General features: G+C 41.9%; 1 protein-coding gene across 1 annotated transcript in view; it reads left to right on the plus strand.

The window, feature by feature from the left end:
- The first annotated feature begins 10,667 nt into the window (after nucleotides 1-10,667).
- GUCY2F (guanylate cyclase 2F, retinal) overlaps nucleotides 10,668-13,766 on the plus strand; it is a 68,235-nt gene continuing 65,136 nt past the window's right edge. The window contains exon 1 of the mRNA XM_089678279.1: nucleotides 10,668-11,495. Coding sequence (XP_089534405.1) covers nucleotides 10,754-11,495 — 742 coding nt within the window. The 5' untranslated portion in view covers nucleotides 10,668-10,753. The remainder of the gene's footprint in view (nucleotides 11,496-13,766) is intronic.

The following is a 13,766-nucleotide window of genomic DNA, read 5'->3' on the forward strand; positions in this document are numbered from 1 at the left end:
ACACAATTGTACATTTAGTTGGCCACTCATACAGAAATACCGTACTTGTTTTAACCCTAATCTCCTTACAGTTAGCCCTCAGCACAGGGACAGGGAACAAGCATTTCCCCTTCTCAATCAAGCCTACCCATGCATCAAATGGGCCTTATGACTGTAGCACCCTCTAGTGTGCTACTAGAATAGTGTAGTGCAGAGGTCTCCAAACTTTCTAAACAGAGGGCCAGTTAATGGTCTTTCAGACTTTAAGGGGGCCGGACAGTGAAAGTCAGATCAGAAAATGTCTTGGCTTTACTGGAGTAAACATTAGTTTTAGGGGCAGAATCGTACCCCATCGTTGGTGTCAATGGAAGGAATAGTTCCTCATCTTTGGTCACAGGAGGAATTGTGGAGGAATTGTGGCCCATTTTTGGTGTCAGTGGGATGAATTTTGCCCCATCACTGGTGTCAGAAGGTGGAGTGGTGGCTTGTCATTAGTATCAGTGGGAGAAACAGTGCCCCACCATTGGTGTTAATTGGGGGAATGGTGCCCCATGGTTGGTGTCATTGGAAGGAATTGTATCCCAGCACTGGTGTTAGTGAGAGGAATTGTGCTCTACTGTAGGTGTCAGTGAAATGTATAGTGCCCAACTGCTGGTGTCAGTGGAAGGAAGTTTGCCCTATCGTTTGTGTTTTTGGAAGGAATTGTGCCCCATTGTAGGTGTCAGAAAGAGAAATAGTGCCACATCGTTGAGGTCATTGGAAGGAATATTGTCCCATTGTTGGTGATGTTGTGTGGAATTTTATACTATCATTCGAGTAAATGGGAGGATTTGTGCCCCATTGTTGGTGTCAGTGGCAGGAATAATGTCCCAGTGTTGGAGACAGTGGATAGAATAGTGCCCCAAGGGCAGGATAAAACAAAGCAAAGGGCCACATCAGGCCCCTGGGCCACAGTTTGGAGACCACTGGTGTAGTATAATGTAGGTATTGTATTATGTATGACTTATGGTAGTTGTTTGAGTCTGTGATTGAGGTCAGGTTACTGCAGGTCAGCTGGATGACTCAACAGGGGGTGACTCTATCGACTCCTGAATCTGAAGGTCCATAGAACCTTCCAGAAGTCGGTAAGCAGGAAGGGGTGGAGACCTGATCTGCATATTCAAGGGAGTTCAGCCAATCCCAGGCCCTGGTAGAATGGTGGACTGGCCCATAAATATGGGAGAGTCAGGCTGACAGAGGAGTTGGGTGGAAGATGGAGTGATGAGGAGACTGTCAGTCCCTAGGTCTGGGGGGCTCAGCCTTCAGGCTGGGCTCGGGCTGGCTCAGGAGGATACATTCATCAGTGAGGCATGAATGGGATCAAGATATGGAGCAACAGGGAGCACAGAGGATAGAGTGAGTACAGCAGCACTCTCTGGGATCTACAAGGGGAAAGACTGCCACACATAGCCAGCTTTCTAAGGACAGCGCTGGGCTCAGTCCTTTACCCTTGTGCCAGGAGATTGTCCAAGAAGCCAGGAGGGCTGGTAGTATCTGCAGGCTGTGGAGCTGGGAGCAGCTCTACAGGGGGAGAGAGGACATCTTTTCATGTAGCTATGAGGAGTTAAGCTGATTTTTGAGGGACTGCCTGTTCCTCGCCAGTAAAGGAGTGTTGCTATTGATCCGCAACGACTGATGGCCTTCAAGGAAAGAACAGTCCAGGATCTGCCTTTGTGCAAAGGAAGGAAGTGTCCCCCTTTCATTTATTTAATTCAGCTGGGCATCTAATAATTCCTATTTCCCTATCCAAGTTTATTTCCCCTAATAAAACAACAAAACCAATCCCACAGACTGGTTACTGTCTCTTGAATGCAAATCTGTGTGTGAAATATCTGTTGCCTAGCTGTGCAGAGAGAAGCTTAGGGGTACGCACAACACAGTGGCACTCATGAGGGTACATGACAAAATCCCATTTCTACCATTTTGGTTTTCCCATGCACAATCCATACATTTGGCTTATATTCCTATCTATTAGAGACCTGGCCAGCTGCTTGAAAGGCTAAACCTGTGTCAACTCAGCTACCCAAACAGTAGCTAGGTTGAATATTCTGATTCATGGGTGTATGTCTAACAGTATCTGTGACCAGCCACATTGGTTTTTAAAATGACTAAAGAAAATGCTTTGAATTAGATGTAATCTAGGATTGCATCAAAATGTTTATGGTAGAGGTAACTTTAACAGCAGGTAGGAATAAGGCATAATTGTGTATAACATTCCCACATACACTCTCCCACATGAGAATGATTGCAAGATTGTCCTTGTGATTCTTTTTTTTTCCCCTCTGCTTACATCAATGTTCATTTCAGTATTATTAATATACAGCCTGTATAGCCTTGAAGTGCACTCAACTCCTTGTCTGTTTTTCTGGCCTCCGACTAATGTGACATCACTGAAACAATATACTTTTCAAGGGTATATGACATATGAAATCAAAAGAAAAAAAAAACAGAAAAAACACAATCCAAGACATACACAGTACATGTTCATTCTATTGAAATGTTTATCTTAAAACTCATAGTTTTATGAATTCATTGGCCAGCTGCACTGTAATTAAAAGAAAACTAGAGCAAAAAAATAAAAAGTCCACTCAAAAACCATCATTTGGTAATTATTGTGAAGATAATTGTATTCCATCCAGTCACTTTCAAGCAGGTAGAAAGCTAGCTATTATATTTTGCTAGCAATATTCCTGTCATATTACAGAAGCACTCCCGGGCAAAATTATATTAAGAAAAGAGTTATTTACCCCACAACAACAGACCTAATATGATATTGTTTGATGCGCTGGTATAAATGTTGAGCCCAGGATAACCTCATCATACCGTAGGTACCCGGACCATGCTAAGGCTGCTTGTACATGAGTCAGTTTTTTCATTCAACCTGTAGGTTGAATGAAAAAAAACCGATCTGATTCCCTCATCCACACATTCAAGGTAGATGGGTAATCCTCCCTGCTGTGTCTTTGTATTCAGACAGAAGGGAGACTTTCCCACTGTCAGGATATAGTGATCAGCACTGCAGCCTTTTGCCGTTGGCGCTGATCGAACAAATACTGACAGGGTGGACAACAGACGTTAATTGGTAGATCGACTTTTTTTCACCCACAGTGGCCATACATGGATGGAAATTCAGCCAATTTTATGGCCAACTTTACACTACCTGTTTATTTACACTGCATTTTTACTGAATCGAGATTATCAATAGCTCTCAAATTTCCTATGTGGACTGTTTACACAGCTACACTATAGAAACACTGCTCCAGATCAGTCTCCCTATTTTCAGCCTAAATCCACAAAGGGTGCAGGTCCAGTTTGTGGCTGTGTGCAAGCAAAAGAGTAAGAACTTGGATGACCGCACATCAGAATCACATGCAAAACATCTTCTTTATTCAAAGTTTTAAAATCACCATGTTATCAAACAACATTGCAGGGAAACTCCATGAAGCCTATTGAAGCTTTTCACACCACTAGGGTGCTTAATCATATGTATACACAGCTAGCTGCAGTGAAATAAAACTTGGCAATCAATCGTGCCTGTAATATTTCCAAAGGAAACAAGTGTATTGTATAGAGCCTGAACATGAGTTAAAAAGGGTCTTGAAGGTTTACATCTGTAAAAATTGGAGTTTCGTGGGCATTTTTAATTTCTTCTGGAGGAGGCGTGGATGGATATTCTCAGCTAAGCAACCTCCTGATTTTATGCCTGACCTAAGGGCAGGTGGATTCCAGGAAGTAAATGTTGCATGAGTCATCTGTCCTTACTCATGATGGCTGTGGTTAGAAATGCTAGGTGGGTGTTTTGTAACCGCTTCCCATCCGCCCTATAGCAGAAGTACTGCTACAGGATGGCACGGGTGCGCAAAATCACGTATATATACGTGATTTGCATCTCCGGGTAGGGGGTGCGTGCTCCTCCCTACCTGCACCACTATTGGCGGCTGGGGATGTCAATCACTGGGTCCCGGCTGGCACTTGGTGATCCACAGCAAAGCGGACAGGGGAGAGAACTGTGTGTAAACAACACAGGTCTCTCTCCTGTCAGCATGGACATGCTGCTTTGTATCTCTCTGCACAGAAGAGAGATACAAAGCAGCATGTCTACCAAGTAAACAGCACACAATGTAAAACACACATAGCACACAGTTAACCCTTTGATTTTGCAGTTCCGGGTCGGGGTGTGCGTGAGGCGCGTGTGTGCCCTACCCATGCTGCCATTTGCGGCCTCGGCTGTCAATCACCGGGTCCCAACTGGTGATTACTCGCCGGTGCCTGGTGATTGCCGTGCATCTCCGATCTTATTAGCACTGATTACTGTATTGGTGTCACTGGGGATGTCAGTGACACCAAGTGAGTTCCCCCCAGTGCCAGAATGCCTGCCGCAGTCCCACTGATCGCCACCATTACTAGTAAAAATTATAAAAGAATCCCACTATATACAGTATACCACCATTTGTAAACGCTATAGCTTTCATGTAAACCAATTAATTTTCACGTATTGGGATTAGGTTTAGCAAAGACATGTAGCAGAATACATTTTGGCCTAAATTTATGATGAAATTAGATTTTTAAATTTTTTTTACTGGACATGTTCAATAGCAAAAAGCCAAAAATATTTTTTTTTCTCAAAATTGTTGGTCTTTTTTTTTTAATAGCTCAAAAAATAAAAAACGCACAGGCGAGCAAATACCACCAAAATAAAGCTCTATTTGTGGGGAAAAAAGGACGTACATTTCATTTGGGTGCAGCGTTGCATGACAGCTCAATTGTGAGTTAAAATAATGCAGCACAAAAAATGGCCTGGTCAGGAAGGGGGGTAAATCCTCTGGAGGGCAAGTGATTTCTCAACAAAATAAGAATGCAGACATGGAAGGATTGGTGAGCTTGTTTTGAATATTAATGTACCACTACCGCCTTAGGGGCCACTCAATGATGCTTGTCCCTAGTGGTTGCCCTAACCTTGCAAGCCTCCCAACATCTCTGACACTCTGGGTTCAGACATATTTTAACAATTCCAGATAATAATGCAAGAGATACAATTCTGTAGTAAGACCTCTATATTAGTGTTTGCTTAAAAGAGTAGACCAAAAGAATAATGGGATTAGGATGCTCAAACCCAGTTAAAGCATGAAAGCAGAAACACTAGCACAACAGGATGTTTAACAGATTATACAGTTATATGAAGTAAACTTCAACCATTTAAATGCAACATCGACAGTAAGATGGGGAAGAGAAGGCTTGTTGGCTTGTCAGCTCCCTATGGGCCACCGGCATTACAAAGGTCATACAGTATATAAAATCCTATATAAATGTATACACCTGTATAAATATGTTTAGGTACACTTGTTTGAGTAACAATGGCCTTAGAAAGGAAGCGGTCCCTTTAACTAGAAACTGCAGCTTGAGTCCTGTGATACTAAAGTTCCTAATATGGTGGCATCCGCTGCATTCTGCTAGCAATGATGGGGCACGTAAATATTATTAAATGATGGTAATTTGCTGAAGTTAAACAGATAAGCTGTGGTACTGCTCAACGCAAAGGTCTCCTGGTAACTGAGGTGTAAAGATGTCTGCATGCAGTGTTCTAGAGTGATAACAGAAAGATCTTGGGCATCTGCCCGGTCACCAATCCTGTTGATATCAGAGCCTCCTAGGAACAAAGAGTTCTTGCTCAGGCTCTTTACACATCTGTCCAGACATTCGAGTGACCGCTTGACAGCCTGTCAGCATCGCAAACAGTGATGGCTGTGTGGGGCTGGACAGTGGTGCAGAGAAGAACTGTTGTGATACCGGTGTGGTGGTCGGCATTCCAGCAATGCAGATCCAGTGATCAAAGAATGGCAACCTCCCCACATCCAGCTCTGAATCCCACATCAAGAGAGTTAACTCGCCACCTGAAGTATCATATATCTTCTCTCCCAGAATTCTTCTGGTTTGTCAGCTCTCTTGTATGTGTAGTTAAGTCAGCATCCAGGAATACAGTAAGCATTGGCTGCAGGACTACAGGTCCCAAGATCCTCTACTGTCCAGGAGAATTGGTTCTGCTCTGCTAACAGGAAGTGATGTAACTGTCCCAGTACTGGGCACTAGGGGAAAAAGGATTAACCATAGTCCTACCTGTAAGTGTCCCTGAACTGCATAAGTGACATAGCCGACATGTGGCTACATTAAAAATGAATTCAATAGCATTTTTGGTTTGTGGTGCTAGGATACAGTTAGGTTCTGCTTTAGGCACAAGCTGTGTGTGTGTTGTATTTCAGAAAATCATTATTACCATTAATTTAATGGGCTCCAGCACTTTGCTTGTTATAATATAAGATATTACAGGTTTACTGCTCAAGAATAAAACTGTCATAATTGTTTGTCTGCTTCTACTTATTGTAAACAACAGGCTCACTATGAGGTCAATCTCTAACGCATTTCATGCTAGCAGAAATCAGCAAAGATACACTGGCTTAAGGTGTCCATAGATTTGCAACCCTGTTGCCTAAACAGGTGTAATCTAACAGCCCTGCTTTGACTGACCTTTCAAACTTGAAGGTTTACTCTGCCAAGCATTCATTGTTATGACTCTGTGGTGGGGAACTGAGATGTGGGAAAATGCTGCTGGTGGTGCTTGTCCCAAGGAGAACAAGTTGAACTAGTTTTCTGACCTGTCTTCTCAATTGTTCACCCAGTAGTCTCCCAGCAAGCATCAGCCAGATTAAAAAACACAAGATTTTCTCCCAATCTTCCAAAAATGCACACAATGGATGACTTTCATGTTAAGTATATTGATGTCTGTACTAGCTACAAAAGCCTGATAATAAAGTACAATTATGAAAGTATGTTATGTAAAAGGTGTGTTTCATCCAACATTAATTTCAAGTAAATTTTACAATACTTTCATTGAAATAGCATCATGATATCCTTTTAAAAATCAATTAGTGCAACACATTTAATGTGTTGCTGCTAAAAAAAAATACTGAATCTGCATGCCATGATGATTGGATGTTCTCAAAAACAATCAGATTAAGCAGACAGAATGTTGTGATTTCTGTGTTGTGTATTTTGCATCGTAAAGCTATAATGCTTTAGAGCTTCAGTGACCCAGAGGCCTGAGATTTCATGTTTGTATACTTCTGAAATTTACATTTTAATGGAATAATTCTGACTTTAATGAATATAACTCAACTGGCACCCATGGAGCCATTGATGGAGAATGACAGAAATAGGTGAGACATGAAACAAGAGCCCAAAGGCCTAAGAGAATTACAGCTAGCTACATACATTGAGGCATAATGGGTAATATTTAATCTGTTTGGTTATATTAGCAAGGTAGCAACAACACAGTGGAACTTTATGAATTGTATAAACATGGAGATATATAAACTACAACTCAGACACTCTTGTTAGTGAATCTTTCAAGAAGACAAAATAATGCATTTTTGCCGGTGCGTGACGTGTGTCTATTTCACAGCAGACTCTGGAAATGGGATAATGTAGGGACTTTTGTCAAAGCAGTGAATTGTATTTTCTATAGTATTTCAGCTCTCTTCTGGTCTTTTCTTTTACTACAGTGTAACTTCATGTAGAGGTGCAATCTATTTCCTTTTTTTTTTTCGATATCACATGACAGTTGTGACATTATTACTTTTTAGTTTCCCAGTATTTATCTAAAGCCAACATATTACGGAGAACTATTGAAAGTACTATAGCAACAATGTTCCCGTTTGTTGAATGAAGAAAACAATGTGCGCAAAAAGCAGTCTATTTTTTTATTGCATGAAGATACATTAAAATATTTAAATCATAATGAATTGTGTATCTCTAAAAAAATAAAATGCACATATTTTTAGCATGATGTGTGATTTCTACAGAGAGACAATGATTGTAGCTGTGAGATGGGAAGGGATGTGTGAGTAGCTGTAAGTCCAGAGGAGGTACCTAGGATATGCTCATTATTCTTGAAGAGAGTAGGTACAGGCTAAACGCATTAGGCTCAGTTCACAAAGATAATACACTGGAATAACTATAATTATTTTTGTCACGGAGCTGGTCCTTCCCCCCCCTCCATCCTCTAGGCTTGCTGCCTGCTATCCTCCACCCCTCAGCAGCCCCTCACTCTTCTGCCCCATCCATGCTGGGACTTCTAGTCCTCCTTGCCCCTGACACAGGCAGCCCCCAGCGGCCCCTCACCCCCATGTCGCCGGCAATCTGGTCCCCTGCTGAGGGAGCATCCTGCTTCCCTGGCTGGGCACTGGAAAGTCTGCCCCCCTGCTGTGATAATCCACATGCACACTCCCTCCTGTCACCCCCCTCCCTGTCCTCTCATGCACATCTTCCCGTGCTCCGTGCCAGACATAGTCAAAGCCTGCGTTCCCTGTGTGGGTCCAGAGACTCGGGGGGTGGGGCCCGCTGCCATGGCGACCCGGCGCGAAGTCTCATGTTACCACGGCAACATGCCCGGCTCTGTACTTAAGGCAGAGCAGGGCGCCGACCCGGGTGTTCTCCTAGCTGTGTGTGTGAGAGAGGTCTGTGCTGCGGCCAGCCTCCTCTCAGCTTCTGTCCCCTGCTCTCCTCCTCTCTCACTGGCTGACCTGACTGCCAGTCTGCTGCTGGATCCCTCCCCTGTGTGGAGTTAAATCTGTGCTGCCTGGATCTCTTCCGTGGAGGACTGTTCCCTGTGAGCCTGCAAGCTGGATCTATCCCCTGCATGGACTTAACCCCTTTGTTCCCCGTGAACCTGCCTGGACTTAACCCTTCGCTGCCTGCAGCTGCCTGTGTGGATTAACTCTGTTGCTGGTGTGGACTGTAACCCTCTGTGTCCGGCTCCCCGCATCTAGTAAGTGGACTAACCCCATGCTGCCCAAAAGACTGAGCCCCATTCTCCCCAGGAACCCAAAGTCTCCCGAAACCGCCACTCCCAGTCCTACTGAACCCTGTGGACTACCAGCCCCCGTTGTTCCATATTGCCTTCCAGAGAACTTTACTGTGTTGCTGTGTCTGGTGTGGATCTGTGGACTAACGGGACTATTGTCTATACCCCAAAAACCTCCCCAATAAACGCCCGCATGCCGTCTCCGTGTGCTCTCTGGTTCTCCTGACAATTTTAATAAAAATGTTTTAATTATTTTCAGATGCAAACAATGATAATTGAAAATTATAGCCATGTGGCTAAATTAGAGAGCCTTATCTTTGTGAGGATGAGTGTGGGCATGAGTTGGAGGGAAGTTTGTGCAGCACATGTTTTTCTAGTAGTTGGGTACTGAATATTCAGGTCAGTGCTTTACCTAAAGGACCTTCCAGTCTAATGCCCCTACCACAGCCATATAAGGACCTATGCACACACTCTAGGTTCTCCTCTGAATTCAAAACATCAAGAATTATATTTTTGGACCGTGGAGAGCAATATGCCAATACTTTGAAGTTATCCAATATCTACTATATTTACTTTTGGTCTACTTTGCAATCCATTAATTGATGCTACATCATAACGGGCCTTCTCTACCCAAAATTAATTCTTTAATTATTGCTGAAGAATGTTGTGGTGAATAACTATAGGCTTCTGATATCTCACAAAGACGACAGTGTTGTATTCCGTTTCCTGAAATTCTCAACTGTGTCTTCCAACCCTGTAGATTCTTATACCTAATGCAATCGGAGGAGTCTTAATCCTTCTGCTGTGTTTTCTGTGATGTAAACTAACAATTTAAAAATCTAATAGGAAGACAATATCAAGCAAAGGAACAATAAATTCAGATTCAGGTAACTCCTCAGCAAAGTTTCCAAGACATTTAAGAGATGCAAGAGAGGTTTTCATTGGCAGCTTAGATCCAATGTAATCTACGCAAAACATTGTAAAACAACCCATTCAGTTTAAAACAAAAAATAAATATAACTATTTTTTCCTTTTTTTATAAGTCAACACAGCTGCATAAGGGGCTTGTAGAGCTGAGGATGGAGACTGGAGAGAGCATGTCAGCAGGAAGTTGAGAAGAAGCAGTACACTGATCTGCCCAGTGAAGAGCTGTGGAGGAAAGGCAGGCTGTGCTTCTAGCACAGACAGAAAACTGACTACACTGGGATGGACTAACTTCCATGCCTAGCATGGTCAGTTTTAAATAGGAACTCAAGGGGACTGTCGAGAACACCAGGTATTTCATACAAAGTAAGCAATGCAAAGAGAACAGGATATTTTTTAAAACAAGTACATAGTACAACAGACACGTATCAGGTATTTGAAATGTTTGGGTAACACAATTTAAACATTAATTTTGCCAGAACTAATAGAAGGCACAATCCCTTGTCTGACTCAGCCACCTAATATGATGCTTAGACACAAAATGGGCCATTTAGAATTAACCCAGTTGGGTAATATTGAGTACTTTCAAATCAGGTCGTAAGCAGCAAGACATCAGCTTTTCTATGGTCAAATATCTGTCCTTTCCAGCCCTAAATTCAGTTACCTCCTACTTGGATGTTTTCCTAAAGAAAATAAAATGTCTAATCTTCAGCCTGCTTGAGTTATATATATGATACCCATGTATTTAGGACTCATATTGATCAAAAATGTTTGACATATCAGAGTTTATATGTACCAGAAAATTAACTGCCTTACATAAACTGTATAACTTACCTTTCTTTACTTCTTTTAGCAGGCCTACACTGGATTTGCAATCGTAACCATCACCTGACCTTGTAAACTAAATCTGGATGTATCTCTTTATTGCCTAGTACTTTTACATGCAGGAGTGCAATGCTACAAGAGCCCTGGTCTTTTCATAGATTTGTAATAAGATGTAATATTTACCCAAGATGGACTGAAAGTGAATACCTCACATTTTCATCTTTAGCATCCAAGTTTCTTCTCTGCTGGTCAATCCTGGCTATTGTCTTCTTCCCACAGTTTGTGAACTCTCTTCCATACAAAGTTGGTGTTGTCGGACCTTGGTCCTGTGATCCATTGTTTTCTAAAGCTCTTCCACATATTGCTGCCAAGTTAGCTGTTGAACGCATCAATAAGGATGCTACCTTAGACTTGGGACTTAACTTTAATTATGTGATAATTGATGAAGACTGCCACACCTCAAAGGCTCTTTCAGCATTTCTTACATACTCTGGGGTTGCTTCAGGCTTTATTGGCCCTTCAAACCCTGGATATTGTGATGCTGCTACTCTTTTAGGAAAGAACTGGAACAAAGCTGTGTTTTCTTGGGCCTGCATCAACTATGAGTTGGACAATGTGAAAAGCTACCCCACCTTTGCCAGAACGCTACCCTCCCCCACCAGGGTTCTTATTAATGTAATGAAGTATTTTCAGTGGGCGCATGTTGGAGTCATTTCATCCAATGAAGACATTTGGAAGGATACTGGCAGGAAAGTGGCAAATGCACTCCGCAGTAATGGTTTGCCAGTGGGAATTGTTATATCAATGGGAGAGGACAATAATAGCATTCGGCAAGCTCTGGAAAAAGTGCACAAAGTTGACAATTTACGCTGTAAGTTGGACACATTGTTTAGTCTGTCTATTCTTAAAGCCATGTAGCTGTTTGTGTGAATGAAAGCTAACTATGTCATCACTATGCAAAGATACTAAATAACATATAGTTCTGTTGTGAAGGATTGCTTTTGAATCAGTATACTCGGATTTCACACTTAAAACTGAACTCCAGACAGAGAGCTAAGTTTCAAAAAAACACAAAAAAACAAAAGAAAGCGCCAATCAACAATAATTAATCCTATAAAGCAGCAAACCTCTAACCCAAGTATTGGTGAAAAGTAAAAAACACAAAATCGGAATGCGCTTAAATCATATCAAAATTTCATATATCGTGCAAAGAAAGTCCAAACGCTATAAATTTACATTATCAAAAAAAAATCCCCAGTGAACCAATTTATAGATTCTTATTCATGTACGAAAGTCCAACATCCCAAAGAATTTCTTCTTAAAACAAATAAATCCACCGTGCTCAATCCACCACCAGATGAATGGAATAAACTCACCAGAGCTTAATGCTGATCAAATTATAAATCAGCACAAGCGTATTTGCTCTGGGAGCGATGAGAGAATCCAAAGAAGCAACCCTCTGTAATTTGAAATCCAGACACCAGGAGCAATACTCTGCAGCCACTCTGCGGTATGGCCAGGACCTTTTATATATCGATCATCCTCCACATAAATGGCAGTATCACTCAGAAATAAAGGAAAGGCATGATGGTGCAGTAAGTAAAAACTGTATATATTTATTAAAATCTCATCTTACTCACAAAGCAAGTGTCCACCTGACACTGGTATAACAAGCGGCAGAATATAGGAAGCATATAATAGACGAACTCCGTTCACCGCGGACACCTCGCCGACAGCTGCAGGGAACGTCCTGACGTCATCCAATAAGCTCCGCCCTACGCGTTTCGTCACTCCGACGTCCTCCGTGAGGACGTCGGAGTGACGAAACGCGTAGGGCGGAGCTTATTGGATGACGTCAGGACGTTCCCTGCACCTTTCGGCGAGGTGTCCGCGGTGAACGGAGTTCGTCTATTATATGCTTCCTATATTCTGCCGCTTGTTATACCAGTGTCAGGTGGACACTTGCTTTGTGAGTAAGATGAGATTTTAATAAATATATACAGTTTTTACTTACTGTACCATCATGCCTTTCCTTTATTTCTGAGTGATACTGCCATTTATGTGGAGGATGATCGATATATAAAAGGTCCTGGCCATACCGCAGAGTGGCTGCAGAGTATTGCTCCTGGTGTCTGGATTTCAAATTACAGAGGGTTGCTTCTTTGGATTCTCTCATCGCTCCCAGAGCAAATACGCTTGTGCTGATTTATAATTTGATCAGCATTAAGCTCTGGTGAGTTTATTCCATTCATCTGGTGGTGGATTGAGCACGGTGGATTTATTTGTTTTAAGAAGAAATTCTTTGGGATGTTGGACTTTTGTACATGAATAAGAATTTATAAATTGGTTCACTGGGGATTTTTTTTTGATAATGTAAATTTATAGCGTTTGGACTTTCTTTGCACGATATATGAAATTTTGATATGATTTAAGCGCATTCCGATTTTGTGTTTTTTAGAGAGCTAAGTTTAAATTAATATATATGAATGTTTTTACCTACTAAAGAATCTGTAATTGTATTCAGCCATCCTCGTGGTCCAGGGACCCCTGCTGGACAGCACAGCTTCGTTGGTGACCTAATTGCTTCTGTAGCAGTTAAGCAATACTACTTGGTTACCAATGTAGCAAGGGCTTAAACAGATAAGTTAATCATTTGGCTTTCTTCTTCTGTAAGCATGCTCAAAGTGTTGACTAACAGCAGTGTGCAATGCAGTAAAACTCTCTAGCGTGCTGACCCTCCTTCTCCCAGTGTGAGTGGTTTGGGATTGCGGGTGATTAATATTCAGACAGATTCAGGTATTTATGCTAGTTCTAGTTTAATTCATTCTTATTTGGATATTTTTTTATCTGTGCAGATCAGACCTAAATCCTACCAATACTATTTTGCTGATGGTAGTTGTGTAGTTTTATATAAGGGTGGTGAATTCTGGGCATGCCAACACCTTTTTTTCTGCCATGTAATAAATGTTATATGGACCATTCAGGAACAATGGTGGTAAAAACAGGAAAATAACTCTGTATAAATAAATACATTTTTGTTTTGCTCTGCATATGTGCATGCTATCCAGTCTGTCTCCATCATGTACATACATGACACCTACAATACAATGGGTTTGATTTACTAAAATTGGAGCATGCAAAC

This window comes from Staurois parvus, unplaced genomic scaffold (assembly GCF_062004578.1).
Source record: "Staurois parvus isolate SC_StPar_1 unplaced genomic scaffold, SC_StPar_1.0 ptg000202l, whole genome shotgun sequence".
Taxonomy (NCBI): Eukaryota; Metazoa; Chordata; class Amphibia; order Anura; family Ranidae; genus Staurois; species Staurois parvus.